A 22,416-nucleotide genomic window follows, 5' to 3' on the forward strand; every position below is an offset into this window, starting at 1 on the left:
CAGAGGACTTGGGTTCAGATCCCAGCACCCAGCACCCAGCATGGTGGCTCACAATCATCTGTAACTACTTCAGGGTATCTGGCACCTTTTCTGACTTCTGCAAGCACTATCCCACCTGCGGTTGCACACACATTTGCAGACACAATTCATAAATATCTTGATGCCAGTTTTTTTTTTTTTTTTTGGTTTTTTGAGACAGGGTTTCTCTGTGTAGCTTTGGAGCCTATCCTGGCACTCGCTCTGGAGACCAGGCTGACCTCGAACTCAGAGATCCACCTGCCTCTGCCTCCCGAGTGCTGGGATTAAAGGCATGCGCCACCAACGCCCGGCTTGATGCCAGTTTTTAACTGTTATACCATACATTCTTATCACCTAATATAATTGACTACATTCTTTATTCTTAGGTTTAAAACACACTTTTAAAGTAAATAGGACATTCTCTGGGTGTTTACTATTAGTCAACCCATGCTGCAAGCAAGGCCTGGCTCCTCCTAGAACTTCAGTTTCCGGGTCTCTAAGTTGGGAAGTATTGCATACTATGTTCTCTCACTGGACACTTTGACTTTAGCCTTGTGGATCCTTTCTCAAGGTCATCCACCTAACAACAGGGTTTATGCTAAAGTTAAGACTACATCTCTCATTTCGTTCAGCAACTGGTGGAAACAGATGAGGAGACCCACAGCCAAGCACTGGGTTGAACTCAGGGAATCCTGATAAAGAGAGGAAGGCCAGAATCCGCTTACCTGGGTTCACAGTTCACACAGACTGAACCAACAACCAGGAAACCTCCATGGGACTGACCTAGTCCCTCTCCATATATGTGAGAGTTGTACAGTTTCGTCTTCTTGTGGGTCTCCTAACAGTGGAGTGGGGGCTGTCTCTCTTTGGCTGACTTTTGGTATTCTACTCCTCATACTGGGTTGCCTTAATACAAGGCAAGGTGTTCAGTCTTACTATAACTTGATATACCATGATTTGTCAATATCCACAGGCCTGCCATTTTCTGAATAGAAATGGTGGAGGGTTGGATGAGGTGGGGAGAGGCAGAAGGAAGGTTGGGGAAGGGGCTGGGAGGAAAGGGGAGAGGAGAAACTTCAGTCAGAATGTAAAACAAATAGATTGAAACAAAAAATCTCTAGGGGTGGTGGCTCATGCCCTTAATCCCAGCAGTCAAGAGGCAGAGGCAGGCGGACCACTGAGAGTTTGTGGACAGCCTGGTCTACACAGTGCGTTCCAGGAGAGCCAGGGCTTGACAGAGAAATCCTTTCTGAAAAACAATAACAACAACAACAAAAAAACCTCTCACAATATATTCTACTCTTAATAACAGTAACATTCCACCTAGTAGTCTGTTCTTAGATCCAACTTACTTTCCCACTGTTCTTCCTTTAAAAAAAAAAAAGTCTATGTATGGGTGCTTTGTCTGTATGTACCTTGGCACCATGCCTTTATATCCACAGAAATCAGAAGAGGCATCAGATCCTGTGGAGTTATAGACGGCTATAAACTGACAATGTGGGTGATGAGAATTGAACTCGGGTCCTCTGGAAGAACAGCAAGTGACTGAACCATCTCTCCATTTCTTGTCCTCTTCTGCTGTTCTTTTTTTGGTTTTTTAGAGACAGGGTTTGTCTGTGTAGCTTTGGAGCCTATCCTGGCACTCTAGCTGGAGACCAGGCTGGCCTCAAACTCAAGAGAGATTGGCCTGCCTCTGCCTCCCGAGTGCTGGGATTAAAGGCGTACAACACCAACGCCCGGCCCTTCTGCTGTTCTTTACTAGTTTGCTGAATCTTCAATCTTGCTCACTTTAATAAAAATGAATGATCCTCCTGCTTCACATTCCTGCATGCTAGAAATACAGGTATGTGTCTAGCAAGATTTTGTTTTGTTTTAAAAGATTAAACAAAGCTACAGGGCTAGAGCTAAGAAAAATACAAACCACGAGGTTAGCTAAATGCTTAAGGGAGCTACCTAAGCCCTTAAAAGCAAGGAGAGATGGGCATCTATCTAGAAGTACGTGAATGTGTTCAGGGCAAAGTGGTATTTCTCCAATATCAAGAGTTTTGCTAAGGAGGACCCCAAGAGAAGAACACATGATCCCTAGAAGGGGAGGGAGACAAGAACCCCTGAGCAAACTGGGAGCACCGGGGGGGGGGTGGAGAATAGGAGAGATCAGGAGGACTGAGACAGGGGAGGAATAGAGGAGGGCAAGAAAGGAGATACCTTGATAGATGAGCCAGTATGTTTAGAGAAAGGTCTGGCACCGGGGAAATGTTCGGGGATCCACAGGGATGACCCCAACTAAGAATCTAGGCAGTGGTGGAGAGGCTTCCTTTGATGCCCTTCCCCTATAATTGGTTGCCATCCTAGAGCCTTCATCCAGTATTTGATAGAAGCAGAAGCAGACACTCACAGCTAAGCACTGAGCCATACTCCTGGAATCCAGTTGCCGAGAGGGAGGAGGGATGAGCAAAGGAGCCAAGATGGTGCTGGAGAAACCCACAGAAACAATTGACCTGATCTAGTGAGAGCATGGAGACCCTCGTCGTAAAGCTGGGGAACCAGAGTTGGACCTAACCAAGCCCTCTGAATGTGGGTGCCAGGTAGGAGGCCTAGGCAGTCTATGGGAACTCTAACAGTGGAGCCAGTGTTTATCCCTAGTGCACAAATGGACTTGGGAGCCCATTCCCTATGGAGGGATACTATTGCAGCCCAGATACAGCAAGGAGGGCCTAGGCCCACTCCCAAATGATGTGAAAGACTTTGATGGTCCCCTGTGGAGGGCCTCACTATCCTTGGGGAGTGGGTTGGGGGAGGTGGGAGGGGCATTCGAGGGTGAGGGAATGGGGGGATTGATATGTAAAATAAGAGTGCTTCTAAAAAAAAGTTTTGCTCGTGAACCCAAGTATGATGGAGAACCCATTAAACAAATTCAGAAACAAAAAAGTATACAAGTACACGTTTTTCAAGTATACAATTTGTTTTTATTTACAATACCCTATAAAAATGTAAATTTAGAAACTTTTATTTTTATTAATTAGAACTGAACAAAAAGCACAATAAGGAAGAAAAAATAATCAAGTGTTTACTTGATCAGGTGTGAAGGGAAGGTAGGAAAGGCTCAGTGGAGACAGTCAGCAGATGGCAAAGGGAAGCTAAAGACTGTCACTGGGGAGCAGCTGGTGGAGCCTGAGGCCACAGAATGAGAAGAAATGGAGATGAGAACAAGGACAGCTGGTTGTAACGGAGAGCTTTACTGTTATACAATACATGTATGTGCAAAATGTTTATTCTCTTTAAATATCATAGCCTGTCCACTGACTACATTCAAAAAGGCTAGAAGAGCAGAAAGTAGGATCAGGACGGGAATATAAAATAAATTCAACTACTAGGGAGCAAAGTCCCTTATCCTGGCTAACTGCTGAAGGTAAGAAAGGGCAAAGGAAAGTGTCCCTACCATTCAAACCCAGGTCCCGGCTGCTAGTGGATAGGGCTCAGGCAAGACTAAGCAGCCAGGACAGCGTTCTGCTGCAGGGTAGAGGAGACCAATGAGCAGAGCAGCCCAAGTTTAGCAGCCACGGCTACATTTGGAGGCTTCTACCCAAGACACTAAATGAAAATGGGGAAGAGAAGCAGAAGCATGGCTTACAGAAGTCACGTCAGGAAGACAGTGCACGTGTGCAAAAGCTACACTGCAGAAGCAGGCTCTACGTGAGGCTCATCTTGGGTACTCTTGAATGCACTTGAGGGACAGGCTCAAGCACGCTGTAGTCATCACAGGAAAAGGCTTAACTGTGTGTGTGCTGTTTCCATTACAGTGGTCAGGAACAAAGAAAATACAGATAGGGAGAAAGATACTTCTCAGCTTAGAGCTGGGCATCAGCCAATTAACAAGTTTGATTTAATGTAATGTGCTGTGTACCCTGTTATTTATATATTAAAAAAGTATAATCCACCAAATTACAAGATGGAACAGAAACAGACTAAAAATGTATCAGCTGGTTTATTTTTAGAGGTATATGCTAACTAAATATTTTTCAAATTAAAACTCATTCTTTAAGGACCCTTTGGGGCCAGGCGATGGTGGTACACACCTTTAAGCCCAGCACTCGGGAGGCAAAGGCAGGCTCTGTGAGTTCGAGGCCAGCCTGGTCTACAAAATGAGTTCCAGGACAGCCTCCAAAACCATAGAGAAACCCTGTCTCAAAAAACCAAGAAAAAAAAAAAAAAGGGGGGGGGGAACCCTTTGGAGACCACATGAATGCATGTGTAGGGGTGTGTGTATATTTACCTATACCTTATACCTTGACTTCTACTTAGTTCTGGCTCTCCTATGGTCATACTAATAAGGAAAGATGAAAAAAGACTTCAATGGGTGGAGGGAACCTTTGGCAGACTACAACCTACTTTGAACTGTAATAGTGGTGATGGGATAAAGGGATATTATATTTGTGTCTCTAGGGCAAAGAAAATGCAAAATTGAGAAGAATTGAGTAAAAGTAGGACATGCAAAGTGTAACACAGAAGATAAAAGAAACCAGCAGAAGTATCAGAGCAGTGGGGAAATATCTGGCATTCAGAGATAACCTCTGAAAACAGGTTGCTCCCACAAGACTTTCCTTTGGGTCATAAGCTACCTCCCCTCCCTCATTAAGAACACTCCATTGGTGATGGCAGCAGTGCAGGTGGCAGCCAACAGGAGGTACAGGACACACTGGAGAGCTTTTATCGTATCCCCTGAACCAGCCTACGGATATGAAGAGAAAGACAACTTTTTGTATAAGTAAGTTAAAATAGGATGAATCTTCTGCATTCACGTCACATCTTTACAAGAATTCTCATAATAAAAGACCCTAGGTATTTCTGTTCTCTCAGCTTCTGTCATTTTCTGGGGCACTGCTGCACAAAATACAGTGATTTGGTTTAGCACACATGCAAACATTTAATGGAGGTCTCAATCTCTTACTCCCATTCAGCTCCATCCCCCCCACAGTATGATGTCTAAAATAACCAAGGAAGAATGTATTTGGAACTTACTGTAGTTTTGTCTCCAGCAAGTTCAGTTTCTGCCGGTCAACATAGCGAGAAAAAAGGGACACTAGATTTGTGGGTATAGAGATTGGCTTAGCCAGGGCTGCTTGGGGGATCTGTAGAAGTTCTCGGGTTGCCATGAACATCACCTCCGTCCTGACAGAGAAAACCCAAAACAATATGAGAAGCAGAAGGGGAAGAGAAAGGAGAGGAAAGACTACTTAAAAGAATTTAAAATAGAAGATAAACAATTAGTACTGACCATTGGTTATTTTGCGTTGATTCTATAGCAGGATCTGAACTCTGTAGGTCTTCTCCACGGCTTAGAAGGATTAGGAGCAGTGACAAGCCAAACTGTAAGAGAGGCCAGATGGAATCAAATTTTAACAATGTACCTAAGAGGCTGGAGAGACAGCTCAGTGGTTAAGACATTTGTTTTTTTGTAGAGGATCAAGGTACTGTTCCCAGAAACTACATAATGGCTCACACCCATCCACTGATATCTACAGGGTGTACACACAGACAAAACATTAATACACAAAAAACAAATCTAGCCAGGCCATGGTAGCGCATGCCTTCAATCCCAGCACACTGGAGGTAGTGGGAGGAGGATCTCTGTGAGTTTGAGGCCAGCCTGTTCTACAGAGTGAGTTCCAGGACTGTTTCAGAGAAACCCTGTCTTGAAAAACAAACCCAACCAAGCAACCAACCAAAAAAACCTAAAAGCAACAACAGCAAAATCCAAAACAATACATCTAAACCTCTTACACCTCAGTTGATGGGACCCAGGAACTGATGGGAATGGCTCTACATCTAAGTTTTTGTATAGCCAGGTGGAGGGGGTCAGGCAAGCCTGGAATTAGAGGTATGTATTTCCTCTAAGATGTTGTTTCTGGCACAGCAGACACAAAGCACAGAAAGTCCTCTCTTTACCCTATTCTGTTTTGAAAAGATTTTCTCCCTAGTCATGGATAATCTGTGATTTGGCATTTCTTTTATTTTTAAGAATCAAAGCAGATTAAAAATGAAAGTCTAAGTTCATGGAAAATTAGAAGAAAAAGCAAGTAAAATTATTTTGTAAAGAAAAAAGATAGTAAGCTGGGCGTTGGTAAGCTGGGCGTTGGTGAAACACGCCTTTAAGCCCAGCAGCACTCAGGAGGCAGAGACAGGCGGATCTCTGCAAGTTGAAGGCCAGCCTGGTCTACAGAGCCAGTTCCAGGACAGGCTCCAAAACAATACAGAGAAACCCTGGCTGGGAAAAAAAAAAAAAAAAAAAAAAGATAGTAAGAACTACATGGAACCCAAAGTGGTGGTGTACACTTTTTATTCCAGCACTGGAGGCAGAGGCAGGCAGATCTCTGTGAATCTGAGGCCAGCCTGGTCTATAGAGTGAGTTCCAGGGCAGCCACGGCTGTTACACTACAAGGGGCTCAGTTGTAGCATTTTTTCCTAGAATGCACAAGGCTCCAGGTCTAATCACCACCACCATATAAATTTGGTGTGATGGTGCATACCTAAAACCTAGCATTCAGGAAGATCAAAAGTCCAATGTCAGCCGGGTGTCAGTGGCGCACGCCTTTAATCCCAGCACTTGGGAGGCAGAGGCAGGTAGATCTCTGTGAGTTCGAGGCCAGCCTGGTCTCCAGAGAGTGCTAGGATAAGCTCCAAAGCTACAAAGAGAAACCCTGTCTCGAAAAACCAAAACCAAACCAAACCAAAACCAAAACAAACAAAAAAATCAAAACCCCCCCACAAAAGTCCAATGTCATCCTTGGCTGTGCAGAGGGTTAGGGGCCTGGGATACATGACACTGCCTCAAAAAGCAAAACAAAACACATTAACAAAAATGAAAATACACACAGGGCAAACAAAATAATCAAAGCTCAAAAGAAATAAAACAACAAAAAACCACCAACAATAAATAAACAACTCCGGGGGCTAGGAAGATAGCTCAGTTGGTAAAGTTCTTGAGCTTAGATTCCACAAAATAACAAAAAGCTACGTATGGTGGTGTGTGCCTGTGACTCCAGCTCTGGGAGATAGAGCCTGGCAGATTCTGAAGTACACTGGCCGGCCACCCGAAGCCAAATCAATGAACTTCAAGTGTAGTCAGAACTTATCTCAAAAAGCAAAGGTGGAGAATAATCAAGGAAAGACACCTGTTGTTAACCTCTGGCCATATGGCCTCTGCATGCACACCACTAAAAGGGCAAGTGTGTACACACAGTATATTCTTATCTGAAATTGTTAATAGGCATTTAAAAAAAAATCAACAACATGACTTTTTTGTTTCGCCATGACCGGCACAAAATAAAACACTTAAGGGGCATCAAATAAAAATATCAACAGCACTAGGTTAAATGTGTAAATCATATCTATAATGGATCATAAATAGATGTATATTTTGGGATTTCATTCTACTTTCCTGGGTTTATATTATAGAGGATAATCCCCCCACAAAATTTCCCTTCATGCTATTTGCAAGCAAATTTTCATCAGCTCAGGATCTCGTATGACTTCCTGGTTTTTTACTGCTCTTTCCAAATTAAGAGTGACTAAGTAACAGGAAGACCATGACTGGTCACTTGAGAGCCTCCCTATATCCTGAGGGATACAGGCATGCTTTTCTATCTCTGATGGCCTGTTACTGTTGGCAGATAAAAGGAGGAAGAGGTCCTGAGCCTTCACCTCTATTGCTTGTCATGGCCCTAAACAAGCGCCTACTATCTACCAGGTATCATCTAAATACCAGAACACTGGGCAAAGCCTGCACCCACACTTGCATAACACAGATCAGGAAACCGGCTGAGCAAATACTCAGGATCATAATGCTGGAAAAGGGCAGGCAAGCTGACATGGCCTGTTTAGAAACTCACGATCCTCCTTCCTTATTAGGTTTCCTCTAAGGGGCTTTAAACTAAAAAAGAAAAAAAAGCTCCCCCCCCCTTTTTTTTTGGAGGTAGGGGTTATGCCCTGGAATTCAATATGTAAACTAGGCTGGCTTTGAACTCACATAGGCCCGGCTGGCCTGAGTGGTGGGGTTACACACAAGTGCACCAAGTTTTGCCTTAATCTTTGGATCTTTAATATGACATAACTGAAAGCTGTATGCATCCTTCCTGCAGCTAGGTATGCCATGTGACTAAACCCTGGTCACTGCTACTCATCAGAAGCTTGCTAGAATTTCTTGGGAAAAGCCCTAACAAAGAAGACAGGTAGTTAATCTACACTTTAATAATCCATACCCAGCTTTGTTCTTCATGTCAAGACAGTTTTAATTTTCAGAACTAACCTGAAGCAGGGACCTCATGAGTATGGGAATCTACAGTTAAAGAGGACCGGAATAATTGTAAAAAAGACTGGATGCTTGATGCCCCAAATTCCATAAAGCTACAGTAGTCCTAATTTTCCTAAGTCAATATAGATGCCACATAAGTTAAGGACACTAACGGACAAGACAACCTTGTTCTGGAGCACAGCAGTGAGGTGAGGATTGGAGGGTGCTGGTGCAGTTGCACTTTGAGGTAGGTTCATTAGCTGTTGCAGAAGGCTGGTGACAGTCACTGAAGGAAGATGATAGAGGAGAAGAGAGAAGGGACTCAGTAAGCATGGCAGCACCTACAAAACAAACAAGAACGTTACACTCTACCAACTGTTCCTTCACTTACATCCCACTGGTGGCTGTGGCTAGCAGGATGCTCACCACATACAAAATCATGATATTACTGTGTGCCAGCACATTTGGTTGTAATGAAAAGGCAGGATGAGTTACTGACCCAGCACTTACTACAAATGATTGATATACTTTTGGTATCATTATGAACTCATTAAAGGAAATCTAATTCAGTCTACTGCTGTAATTTTCCTTTCTGATGTTAAGTATACCACTTTTGGAAAACAGGAGTCCCCTCAAATTGGTTTATGCATCCCTAATAACCTATTAGTTCCCTTGCCTCTGGTTTAAGATGAGGATTATATGTACTTCTTACACCTGGATCCAGTTATTATTGCAAGAAAAATCGATTCTAGAGACATGGTAGATTACTTTTTAATTTACATATATTAACAACTAAGCACATGCATGTATACTTACATATGTATACATACACACAAACAGAGACAAAGAGGGGGAGGAGAGAGAATGAACTACAACTCTACAAACACACATTTTTAGGCTGGCCTCAAGTATGGCAACCCTCCCGCCTTAGCCTCCCTAGTGTGGGGAAATCAGGTGTGAGTTACCACATGCAACTTTTCTACATAGTTAACTAAGTGTTCTTTACTAGCAAGTAAGCCCCATGAAGATACTTTTGTATTCCTAGCTTTATTTCTGTGATATAAAACAGTGCCTGATATGCAGATGTATTCAGTAAGTATCTGCCAAGTGTTAAGATTCTTCCAAACCTGCTTGCATCGTGAGTTTCTATGAGACCATGATTGACAAGAGTGTCCACTGCTTCATTCTCTTTGGCATTTATGCTTTAAAATGGGCATGCCCTTTTACTCTGGCCTTTTATTCTCTAGGATAAATTTCAAATCTTTAAAATTTTCCTCCATCCCATTTTTCATTCTTGGAGTCTCTTAAAAATGTACTGGTTAGCTGGGTGGTGGTGGCGGTGCACAACTTTAATCCCAGCACTCAGGAGGCAAAGGCAGGCGGATTCCTGTGAGTTTGAGACCAGCCTCCTGGTCTACAAGAGCGAGTTCCAGGACTGTCTCCAAAGCCACAGAGAAACCCTGTCTTAAAAAAAACAAAGTACTGGTTTTGGGGCTAGAGAGATAGCTCAGCTGTTAAGAACACCTGTTGCTTTTATAGAGGACCCAGATTGAATTCCCAGCACCCACATGGTGGCTCACAAACCCTAACTACAGCTGTAGGGGATCCAATGCCCTATTCTGAACTCCATGGATATCAATCATGCACATAGTGCACAGACACACATGCAAACGATTCATAAGTAAAATTTAAAAAATAAAATAAAAAATGTCATTTGTTTCATTCTGTTGCATTTTTCTAATGAGACCTAAATTTTTCATTCCTTTCTATAAAAATCAACATCTCAAAGGCTACAATAGTAATTTTCAGCTCTTTTGTGTTTTAAGGTATACAGGCATGTCTTCTGCACAGAAACTGATGGGGGATGTCCTTCTCTATGCTGTGAATATGTTTCTCTCATTGGTTGGTGATTAAAGCGGGTTTGGTCAATGGACAGCAGGATGTAACTAGGTGGGGGCTAACAGACTAGGAGAATTCTGGGAAGAGGAACGCAGGGAGTGAGTTACAAGGGAGTTGCCATGGAGCTACCGGGAAGATAGGATGCCTGGGCATTCTATGGTAAGCCAAGACTACCTGGAGATACATAGATTAATAGAAACGGGTTAATAATCAAGAGTGCTAGCCAATAAGAAGCCCGAGCCATCAGCCTAACAGTTTATAATTAATATAAACCTCTGTGTGTTCATTTGGGACTAATGGAATGCAGGACCAAGAGGGACAGAAACTTCGGTTCATAGCAGTTACTACTCAATTTGTAGTCAACTGCAATGTTTCCTTACAAGCATCTCACTATTCTGAATCCCATACTCACTAATACTATTTCTTTAGCAATTTCCTGTCTTCAACTTGAAAAAGTACAAGAAAATTTGCTAATCTTTGAAAAGCTATTGCAAGGATAAGCAGAGATCTTTTAACATTTACCTGTGGGACACCATTCAACCAAACCTCTAGGCTAACATGAAGCTACTGACAATGGAGCAGGGAGGGATAGTTTACATCCACAAAAGTAACCAAAAGCCAAAGTTTTCCAACTTGAGAAGCATAGTAAGAGTTGCCCTACATGGTGTGTACCTCATCTTGTGCGTCCTTCTTGATAAGGAAAGGGAGGTTCCTGGCAGTTGCCATAAGAATGTCAGCTGCTTGCTCTGTGGAGAGGAAAGGGAGAATGCGGGCAACCATTCTCTTCCCTTTTCGGATACACATGATCTGTACAAAGTGGTCATCGCTTGGCCTGCAAGAAGAATGCCACCTAATGTCAACAAGGGCAATACAGAAAACTCTCATGTTTAAAAAAATATGCAACCCTATCTTCACAACCATCTGTGCTATCAATATTGAAGATTACTCTCTAGTTCCAACCAAATAATAAAAGGTAAAATATTAAGTTTTACAAATATGGAAAATTATTTCCCATACTCTATGTAAAAATGTGATCAAATTTGATTTAAGTAAAAATTAAATGGTAACTTATAAGTGTTAACAAGGCACATAGAATTTATGTGGTTTTGTAATTTGACTTTTTTTTACTTTCCCTTCCCAAACTGGAGAATTGAGCTCACAGCCTCCTGTATGCTAGCCAAGTGCTCTCCCACTAATCTAGTTATCTCCAACTTCTGTTAACCTCTTAAACACTTTTCTCTATCAAAAAATATGCTTCAGTTAAATGCTTTTGGTGGTTACATAACATGCCTATCTATGGATAAACCACATTTATCAGACCAACAGCACAAAAGTGTGCTGTAAAGTAGTCTATTCTTATGTTCCTATCAATTCTGGCCCAGGAGAATCTGAGCGAAGGGAAAGGAGCTGTCAGTAGATGTAGTCCTCTTGCATTACATATCTGGGATTTATAGGACATTATCTCAACTAGGTTTGCATCAGACAATGAGCAGTAGAAAAATGACACAGAAAGAGATAACATCTTCACTGCAAGCCGGGCGTTGGTGGCGCCCACCTTTAATCCCAGCACTCGGGAGGCAGAGGCAGGCAGATCTCTGTGAGTTCAAGGCCAGCCTGGTCTCCAGAGCCAGTGCCAGGATAGGCTCCAAAGCTACACAGAGAAACCCTGTCTCAAAAAAACAACAACAAAAATCTTCACTGCAAGATGTACTGGCTTCCACATACACACTCTATAGAAATCCCAAGAAAGCACAAATGCTGGTAAGTGACATTTTAGCAGGGAAGTAAATACATAAAGATTACAAAGTTGAACACACTAGTAATCATACTCCAGATAATGTCCCCTCAAAACCAAAATCCAGCACAATCCAAGTAGACACTGAATATATACTGCTGAATAAATGAATCCAAGCAATAATTTAAAAGGATTATGGAATGTTTTACATGAAATAGCACCCAAGTCTGAACAAAAAGACAGACAGTAGTGTGGTGTGGTGGCCCATAGTTTTAATAGCAACATTTGGAAGGCAATTGGATTTCTGAGAATTCAAGATCAGCCAGGGCTACACAGTGTGCCTCTGTCTCAAAACAAAAACAATAAAACCCAAGAAAGATGGATGCTAAGTTAAGGAAATGGTAGGAGAGGGTAGACCATAATCCCAAGTACATAGAGTTTAGTGGCAATGGAAGGGGTCTCCCATTTCCTTCAAGTGCACAATGCTTACCTTTCTTGTCCAGGCAATTTGCCCCTCAGGTTGTCATACATGCTACAGATTTTGTGCTTTCTTTCATCCACCAGGGCAGGCCGCTCTTCTTCTAGACTTAGGAGATAGCGCCTTTCATAATCCTCCACATCAAGGAGTAAACTATAGGTCTAGGGGAGAGACAAAAACAGAACAGGCTAGGTCAGGACCACGGAGTATTAGATACTCATCTTCACAGTTTAGGGATAACAAAAATAAAAGTACAAATTCTAACAAAACTGGCTTTTTAAAAAGGTGCTTGATTAAATGCAGGGAAATATGGTGAAATAATAATCCTTCAAGCATCATTCTTTCTCTCTCTTGGACTGATAGTCAGGTAGTAATAATAGTGAAGTAATTATGTTTTCCAAATTTCCTAGCAGCAATATTAGGCTGAAACACCCAACTTTCATAACAATGCCACCAGGGTCACCTTCCAGTAGTGAGTGAGAGTGAGTGTGAGTGTGTGTGTAAACAGAGGCTAGAGCTTGACTGTCACATGTTTTCCTTCATCTTTCAGTGCTTTCTGTACTGACACAGCATCTCCCACCTGTTGCCAATTAGGCTCAACCAAATAACCAAGTTGCTCCAAGGATCCTGTTTCTGCCCCGAGAACTGGGAGGGTTGTCATACCTGTCTGGCATTTATGTGGATGCTAAGGATGCAAACTCTGTTCCTCAAACTTACATACACAGCAAACATTTTACCATCTTCTCTAGCCCTGATAATCTTTGAGATACATTCTCACTATATAGCTCTTCTGGAATTTACTATCTATGTAGTCCTCACATTCAGAAACTGCCTGTGATTAAAATCTACCACACTGGATTACTGATAAATATTTTGCTAACCAGGCAATTTTTCTGTTTTCTTTTCTTTTTTTTTTTTTGAGACAGGTTTTCAGTGTAGCCCTGGCTGTCCTGAAACTAGCTTTGTAGATCAGGCTGGCCTCAAACTGCCTCTGCATCCCAAGTGCTGGGATTAAAGGGATATACACTCACAACAAAAGGCCAGGCAAGACTTTTCTTAAAAGATGTATGTATGTATGTATGTACGTATGTACGTACGTACATTGGGGATTTTGCCCACACATATATCTGTGTGAGGATGCCAGATTCCCTGGAACTGTAGTTACAGACAGTTGTGAGCAGCCATGTGGGTCCTGGGAACTGAACCCAGGGTACTTTGAAAGAACAGTAGGTGCTCTTAACCTCTGAGCCATCTCTCCAGTACGATATGGCAATATTTTAAAGTTAACTTGACTATCGGTGTCAGCCAGTCATCTAGCACTTTGCACGTATTCAATTCATTTGCAAACGTAATCCCAAAACAAAACTACTACAATCATGAAGAAACTGAGGACAGCATAAAAGATTAAATAACTCAGCCTCAGGTTTATAGACTCAGAAAAGGGATCGTTTAAGCTTGTGTTCTAAACTGCTGTGCTAAGTAGTGGAGAATGGTATCATGTATGTAGTATTGCACTGTGCTATGTGAACTTACAGACTGTCTATATGTACCATCTCATTTTCCTTAGCACACAAGGAATGCCTAATAAATGTTATAAAACTAAATTAGTTCATGTAACAACAAAACCTTTACTACTATTTTTACTGGCTCAAGATAAATTGGGTTGATGAGATTGCTCAGTGGGTAGTGTTTGCTGTCAAATCTGACAGCTGAGTTATACTCATGGAGGCCATGTGTTGAAAGGAGCCACACGTTGTCTCCCTCAAGTTATCATCTGACTTCCACACACAAGTTGCAGCAGACACCAACACCCACACATAAGATAAATAAATGAATATATATATATAAAAGGTGACCTGCTGGAGGGGCGTTAGTGGCACACGCCTTTAATCCTAGCATTCAGGAGGCAGAGGCAGGCAGATCTCTGTGAGTTCGAGGCCAGCCCGGTCTACAGAGCAAGTGTCAGGATAGGCTCCAAAGCTACACAGAGAAACACTGTCTTTAAAAACAAAAACAGAAACAAACAAACAAAAAAGGTGACCTGCTCAAAGATAACTATTATCTATTAGTTGAACAATGGAGAATAAAACCTCAGTGTAGTGTTCTTTCCAGGGTTCCATAGGCAAGGTGTAGCACAATCATTTCTGGAATGCTCTGGTAAACAACAAGCACTAAACAAAAATCAATTCTTAGGTAATGTAAGAGATAGCAAGCGGGCCAGTGAGATGACTCAGCAGGTAAGGCACCTCCCCCCAAGCATGACAATCTGAGTTAGTACCTCAGAACCCACATGGTAGAAGGCAAAAACCCACCCCTGTATACAAGATGTCCTCTGGCATGCATGAACAATGCCACCTTCAATCATAAATTGTAATTATGTAAAAAGAAAATCAATTAAAAAAAAAAATCAAAGAACACTGATTGCCAGGCAGTGGTGGTGCACGCCATTAATCCCAGCACTTGGGAGGCAGAAGCAAGTGGATCTCTGTGAGTTTGAAGCAGGCCAGCCTGGTTTGCAGAGCTAGTTGTATGGCAGCTAAGGCTATTACACAGAGAAACCCTGTCTCAAACAAAACAAAACAAAACAAAACAAACAAAAGAACACTGATTTACTGCTCACTCTTCTACTTCTTAGATACACATACATTTGCTAGCTTTTTAAAACTAAATATAGGAATAAATTCTATTCTTACTTTCTCAATTATGACAAGGGTTTTTCTTCTCTTGTCCCGAACTTGTTTTTCTTTTGTTTCCTAAAAAAGAAAAAAGGTTATTCAGTATAAATGCTTTACCTATACTGAGAACATTTTACTAAGAATGCACCTTTATGTTCATTCCTTAAAAAGTTTATAATCCAAAATAACAACAGTATGAAACAAAGGCCATTGATTGATCAGCTCACAAATCATTAAACTAAACTAATAAATCTAAAAACACATACTGTTTTAAGCAGCAAACTGGAGAAAAACAGACGATACTTGCAGCCAGAAGTATCAGATCCAAAGACTCTTGCTATTGCAGGCCCTGGCTGGCTGCCTGAAAGGCATTAGGGCCAGCAAGATTGCTCAATTGGTAAATAGTGCTTGCTATATGGATGTAACCAACCATCTGTATTTAATCCCTGGAGTACCTGTTGCAAGGAGAGTAACTCTCTAGAAAATTGTCCTCTGACTTCCAAAAGTACACCATGGCATATGTGACACACATACTTTTTTTTTTTTATTTTGGGTTGTGAGCCTAGCCTTTAATGGCTGAGCCATCTCTCCAGTCCACTTTTTTTTTTTTTTTTAAATGAAGGTATTATATTTCAGCATATGTGTGAAAAACCAAAAAGTCAGGACACAACGGGTTAGTTTAGATTATAGACTATTCCACCATGTCGCATTTCATTCCAATGACTGCAAAATGAATACCCCATTAGCTGGCACTTACGTCATCCTCACTCCGAGATGTCACAACAGCATCAATCATTTTTCGAGGATTGTTCACACTAGAGACAGTAAGCTTACCCAAAGAGCCCTCAAACTGCACTGCAAGGACAAAAAAAAAAAAAAAGACTCCAATAAAGACTTGGAATAGGGCAGACAGCATTCAAAAAGCCTTTCTTTGTTCTGTACCCATGGTTTAGTAATTCACCACAAGAATGCTATATAGTGAAGCAACCGCCCCTCTCCCCCATTTTAAAAGATTTATTTACTTATCATGTAAGCAAAGGACCCATGAGTTCATCTGTCAGGCTACTCTTCTCTCCACATATAATTATCTCATTTATCAAAACAGCAGTGCTCCAAATTTCTCTTAATAAGGGGCTGGGACCTTACCAGGCTTATAAGCATGCTCCAGTTTGGCCACCTGGGGGGTGATGAGCTTGGTACGCTCCTTCTTAGGACCATCACCTTGTATTTCTTCAGCAGCTGACATTTTCTCCAGTTTTTCAAAGTAATTCTACCACAAGAGAAGACAGTTCACATTGCAAAGCAAATACAGACCACCCGGGTTCGTCACACTAATAACACTATAGTAGTAAGTTGTAATAAAACTAGGACTCTAGAAATACACTGATGTCTAGTTTTTGTTAGTTTTAACTTTATTTCATTTATGTTGTGGGATAATCTTTTTGTACACTGTGAAGATGTGTGTTTGCCAAAGCACCTTCTGATTGGTTTAATAAAGAGCTGAATGGCCCATAGCTAAGCAGGAGAGGATAGGCAGTATTTCTGGGAAGAGAGAGGAAGAGGAGATGAATCTAGATGCAAGGAGAAGCCAGAAACATGCGGAACAAGTCAGACACGCAGAATGGAAGAGAGGTAAAAGCCACGTGGCAGAAAACAGATTAACAGAAGCAGGCTAATCTGAGCTATAAGAGCTAGTTGGGAAAAACCTAAGCTAAAGGCCAAGCTTTCATAATTAATAAGTTTCTGTGTCATTATTTGCTGGCTGGTGGTCCAAGAATGAGAAAACTTACTACATATTTACTTTTGGTTTTTTGAGACAGGGCTTCTGTGTAAGAGCTCTGGTTGTTCTGAAATTCACTCTGTAGACCAGGCTGTCCTCGAATTTAGAGATCCACCTGCCTCTGCCTCCAAATGCTGGGATTAAAAGCGTTCACTACCACCACAGGCTTTTTTATTTTTATTTTTCAATGTGCCCTAATTGTCCTAGAACTCACTATGTATACCAGGCTATCCTTGAAATCAGATATCTTCCTGTTTCTACCTCCACAATGCTGGGATTAAAGGCATACACACCCATCCTTGGCTTTATTAAAAACCAATCTATGAATTATGGGTATACCTCAACAACAGGTTGGTAGCATGTTTACTTGTTTATTTTTTGCTTTTCGAGATAGGGTTTCTCTGTGGCTTTGGAGGCTGTCCTGGAACTAGCTCTTATAGACCAGGGTGGTCTCTAACTCAGAGATCTGCCTGCCTCTGCCTCCTGAGTGCTGGGATTAAAGGCGTGTGCCACCACTGCCTGGCCAGTAGCATTTTATAGTATGATAGTATGTTTATAGTATGTTCAAGGCCCAGTACCACAAAACCTGACACATATGCTCAAATCCCTTAGTCTTTAAAAACATTAACTGGCAGCCAGGCGTTGGTGGCGCACGCCTTTAATCCCAGCACTCAGGAGGCAGAGGCAGGCGAATCTCTGTAAGTTCGAGGAAATCCTGGTCTATAGAGCGAGTTCCAGGACAACCAAAAAAATAAAAAAAATAAAAATAAAAATAAAAACAATAACAACAACAAAAAAACCCATTAACTGGCTGGTAAAATGGCTCAGTGGGCAAAGGCACTTGCCACTTAAGCATGATGACTGCTTAATAGGTAGGTACCTCAGACACTGCTCCAGGGTATGGTGGAGGAGAAGGTCTATTGTAGATAAAAGGCAGAGACAGGGACATCTGGGAAAGTCCAGAGGGGGCATGATGCTGAACCATGTGAGAGGCAGAGGGGAAGAGAGAGGGGAGAAAAGAGGACCAAGTACAGCAGCCAAGAGGAAAAAGACAGAAAAAAAAAAAAAAGGTGGGAAAGAGCCTCAGGAAGAAGGGCAGTCCAAGTCCTGGGCTAGAGTGTTCTGGGAGGGGTGGGGATTTTGGGAGGAATAAAGGGTGGAGTATGATAGTCAAACCACTCACACCCAGTAACAAGTAGGGAAGAAAGGATTTTGAGAGAACCAGGTACACTCTGATATAGTAAACAGGCACCTTGGCCTTTTTTGTCCTGGGGTTTGAGGCTTAATAATGGCCTAAATTCAATTTCTGGGATCCACCTGGTGAAATGAAAAAACTAATTCCCCTTGATATCCACATGTGGACCTTAAGAGCTGTTCTGTACTGTCCACAAAATAAATGTTTTTAAAAGGAATTTTTAAAAATGTGAATTAAAGAAGATGTCTTTAAAAGATAGACTGCTAACATTCTTTTCTTTCGTTTTTTTGGTGTGTATGGGGTCCTAGGAATTGAAGCTTGGGATTGCACATGCTAAACAAGTACTCTCCCACAAGCTACATCCCTAGCCCACCCCTCCCCCCAACCAATATTCTTAATTGGAAGAACTAGCTTATTAATGCCAAAATGATAATATCAATCTGAGCACATACAGCTTGACACTATCGAGTGTTAAAAAACAGACAGAATCTGCTTAATCAATTTGTATTCACTGGACAGTATCTCAATAGAAAATTCTATTACTAGCATAAGCAGACAAGCTGTTCTCAAATCAAGCACTGGCTATTTACCTGGTAATAGAAATCATCCAGGTAGGGATCAGTGCTCTGCAACTGCATCATCTGGATTTTAGAAACCCAATCCTTTTCCCGCTGCAGCATGAGATTAGCATATGGATCCTTCCGGAGATGATCTTGATGATTGGCCCGGTGACTTCCTCTGTCTCCAGCACCATTGAGATTCCGATGCTGACTGAAAGGCAAGCACAGGCTGCATTTAGGCCAAGTCAGCATTAGCCATACTTTTCAAAATATAGGAATATAATAACACTGGTTCAAAAATATTCCCCTTTGCCTTTGTGAAGAAAAACAGAACTGTTCCCTAACAGAATCAAAGGGCAAAAAGCTGTGTGATATGTAATAATCACAGAAATAAAACTAAGACTTGAGTACCTTCCCATTTGTTAAGCACCTCCATAACATGACTTTTGTGCAAATTATAACCACACAGAGGAGGTAGAGTGCTTTTCTTCACTTAAGACAATACACTGAGGCCAGGAGAAATCAAAGCTATTCAGCAGGTGATAAGATTGAAAACTGGTCAATCTGATCCTGAAGTCTGTATAATTTTTCTTTAACTCAATGAAAATCATCTTAATGTATCTAGCTCAAGCAAAATATTGTAAGAAATATTTACCCATTGTCCAGATTTAAAAAGTATTTGGCCAATTTGGTTCACTTTGAAGTCACACAGCCAACCATGGTGATACAAACCTTTATTTCCAGCACTCAAGGCTTACTGTGGTTTGAGGCCAGTCCTGTTTCAAAAACCAGAACCAAACCAAACCAAACCAAAAACCAAACCAAACCAAAAAACCACAGGTGGGAGCTTAAAAACTGTCACGTGCACGTACAGGACAGAGGAGAGGATCAGATCTCCGGAGCTGGAGTGATAGGTAGTTATGAGCTGAATGATGGTGTTGCTGGGAAATGAATGCTGGTCCTTTTACAGCTTCCTTTTCAAAGAAGAATCACCATGCCATCTTTACATGGATTCTCTTCAACATGTTCGTACTTTTATAGTGCTTGTTCATCTGTCTTTGAACGTTTTTTTCTTTCTTTTCTTTGATTCAGGGTCTCTCTATGCACACCTGGTTAGCCTTACCTCACTATGTAGTTCAGACTGCCCTGGAACTCAGAGACCCATGCCTTTACCTCCTCAGTGTTGGGATTAAATGCAAGAGCCATCACACTTGGTTTGTCTTTCAGTCTTTTTTTTTGAGACAGGGTTTCTCTGTGTATCCTTGGCTGTCCTGGAACTCACTTTGTAGACCAGGTTGTCCTTGAACTCACAAAGATCTGCCAACCTCTGCCTCCCAAATGCTGGGATCAAATGTGTATGGTACCACTAGGCTTTGAGTCTTTTTTTGTTGTTGTTGTTTTTTAGAGCCAGGGTTTCTCTGTGGCTTTGGAGGATGTCCTGAACTAGCTCTTGTAGACCAGAGATCCGCCTGCTCTGCTTCCTGAGTGCTGGGATTAAAGGCGTGTGCCACCACCACCGCTTAGGCTTTGTTCTTATGCAGTATTATTTTGTATGTTTTTGATTACATAAATGGCAATGGGCATAATTCTACTCCTTGTTTCTTTATGTCACAAATGTATCCTGGGAATACTATAAAGTGAACTGAGAGGATGTTGTCTAGCCATGTTTTTTTTTTTTTTTTTTGAGACAGGGTTTCTCTGTGTAGCTTTGGAGCCTATCCTGGCACTCGCTCTGTAGACCAGGCTGGCCTCAAACTCAGAGAGATCCGCCTGCCTCTGCCTCCCGAGTGCTGGGATTAAAGGCATGCGCTACCAACACCTGGCTGTCTAGCCATGTTTTTAACTTCATTATCTACTGCCTAAATCCTCTCCAGGAGTTACATACTCAGTTCTCGCCCCAAATAAAGTAGTAAGACACTTCAAGTATTGCTTGACTAAGGATGGTAACTTCTATCTAGTTTTAATCTTTACTCTGAAGTGTGCTTGATTATCTCTTCAGTTTTAGGAACCACCCAGTAAATTTTATTCTGTTGAGAACTGAATATTTGGGCATATGTGTTTTGTTAGTGCTTTCACATCTTCCTCAAAGGATTTATATTTAGTGGTCTATTACTGCTTGGCTTCTTCCTTTTTTAGGTTTTTGCCTCCAATTGATAAAATTACAACCACGTGTCACCAACAACACCTTCAAGGACTGATATTTTAAATGTATTAATACATTAATGCAGTTAAATATGTTAATCTTTCTCTATATAGCTTATACTTGGAGTTTTGTGTGTAAGTCAACATTGGTTTCCTTTTTCTCTCCTGCAAAATTATAGAAATTTTTGAAGGTGAGAAGGAATTATACACAGAACAAAAAAACAGACATTGAGACCCCTTACAGCTATACCTAGTTTCCTTAATTTATCTAGGTAAATAATTACAGAATGACTTGATATAGACACTGAAGGCAGAGAGGCTTTATGTACCCTGCTGTTTTTGGTTTTCAAAGCCTGCCACAGTTTGGCCACACAGCCAGTATATACAAAAATGTGTTTACATTTATATGAAGATGAAATAATGTGAAGAAAAGAATTATCATTATGCTCACATAACACCTACATTTAGAGCTGGCTGCTGTGTTTTAAGATTACTTCTAAACTCGAAGACAAAGAAAAAGGCAGTTAAGCCGGGCGGTGGTGGTGCTTGCCTTTAATCCCAGCACTCGGGAGTCTGAGGCAGAGGCAGGCAGATCTCTGTTGAGTTCAAGACCAGCCTGGTCTACAAGATCAAGTTCCAGGACAGCCTCCAAAGCCACATAGAAACCCTGTCTTGAAATACCAAAAGAAAAAGGCAGTTCAGATGGTGATTATAAATTTGATAAGGGATATAAATGTCAGAGCTCAACTTTAACTATGACTTAAGGTCAACATGACTTTACGTCAGGAGAGCGAAGAGTACTCACTTTCTACTCTGCTGCTGCCTCTGATGCAACAGGCGCCGGTGCTGTGGATGAAGGTGAGTTGTGTCTGGTCTAAACATTGGGGCCTGAGGTCTAAGAAAAAAAGGAAAATGGTTCTTGGTTATCTCATCTTGATGACTTCATTTTAAAAAAGGTTGTCAATACAGGATAATGTCAAAGGTTCACTCAAGGGATTTCCAGAGTTTATTCCAACTGTTATTTTTAAATTTCTTGGATGACTATGAAACACCTTCAGGGTTCTTTCAGTGGACTACTTCAGTGCTTTAGTAGTAAGCAGTATAATTTTTTTTGTTCCTAACAGGGTTAATTCATTTAGCTTCAATTTTTTTGTGGGAATGACATAGAAATTTTATGTATGGTAGTTATTTTACATGTCAATCTAACCATGATACCCAAGTTTAACCAAACTCTAGTATAGACACTGTTATGAAAACATTTTATAGACATGATTTACATTTACAATCAGTTGACTTTAAGAAATTGCCCTCCATAATCTGGGAGGCCCAACAGCCAAAACTGAGAAGTTACTCAGAGAAGAAACCTGTATCAAGATGGGAAATGATGTTCTGCTGGGTCTCTAGTCTAATGGCTGACATACTTCAAGGTCAAGACTGCAATGTGACTCTTTAAGTTTCTAGCCTACTAAATGGATTTCCAATTTGCCAGTCAGTTCCTCGGATTAAAATTAACTTTTTCCACTTATATGTATCTTCTATTGATGTTTCTCTTCAGAACATGAACTGACACGATTTACATAATATGACACAATTTTACCAAAGCAGAAACCAAGTTTATCTCTTTATAAAACCAGCAACTCAGCT

General features: G+C 41.4%; 1 protein-coding gene across 4 annotated transcripts in view; it reads right to left on the bottom strand.

The window, feature by feature from the left end:
* Positions 1-3,009: 3,009 nt before the first annotated feature.
* The window catches only part of Patl1 (PAT1 homolog 1, processing body mRNA decay factor), a 31,909-nt gene continuing 12,502 nt past the window's right edge, over positions 3,010-22,416 (bottom strand). For all 4 annotated transcript variants that reach the window (XM_035441969.1, XM_027406638.2, XM_027406639.2 and 1 more), the window contains 11 exons: positions 21,578-21,667; positions 18,661-18,841; positions 16,242-16,365; positions 15,853-15,950; positions 15,114-15,173; positions 12,433-12,581; positions 10,880-11,039; positions 8,494-8,649; positions 5,294-5,385; positions 5,038-5,187; positions 3,010-4,747 (listed from right to left, as the gene is read on the bottom strand). In XM_035441969.1, the coding sequence (XP_035297860.1) occupies positions 4,726-4,747; positions 5,038-5,187; positions 5,294-5,385; positions 8,494-8,649; positions 10,880-11,039; positions 12,433-12,581; positions 15,114-15,173; positions 15,853-15,950; positions 16,242-16,365; positions 18,661-18,841; positions 21,578-21,667 (1,282 nt within the window). In that variant the 3' untranslated portion in view covers positions 3,010-4,725. The remainder of the gene's footprint in view (positions 4,748-5,037; positions 5,188-5,293; positions 5,386-8,493; positions 8,650-10,879; positions 11,040-12,432; positions 12,582-15,113; positions 15,174-15,852; positions 15,951-16,241; positions 16,366-18,660; positions 18,842-21,577; positions 21,668-22,416) is intronic.

The sequence above is a fragment of the Cricetulus griseus genome, chromosome 3 (genome assembly GCF_003668045.3).
Source record: "Cricetulus griseus strain 17A/GY chromosome 3, alternate assembly CriGri-PICRH-1.0, whole genome shotgun sequence".
In the NCBI taxonomy this organism is placed as follows: domain Eukaryota; kingdom Metazoa; phylum Chordata; class Mammalia; order Rodentia; family Cricetidae; genus Cricetulus; species Cricetulus griseus.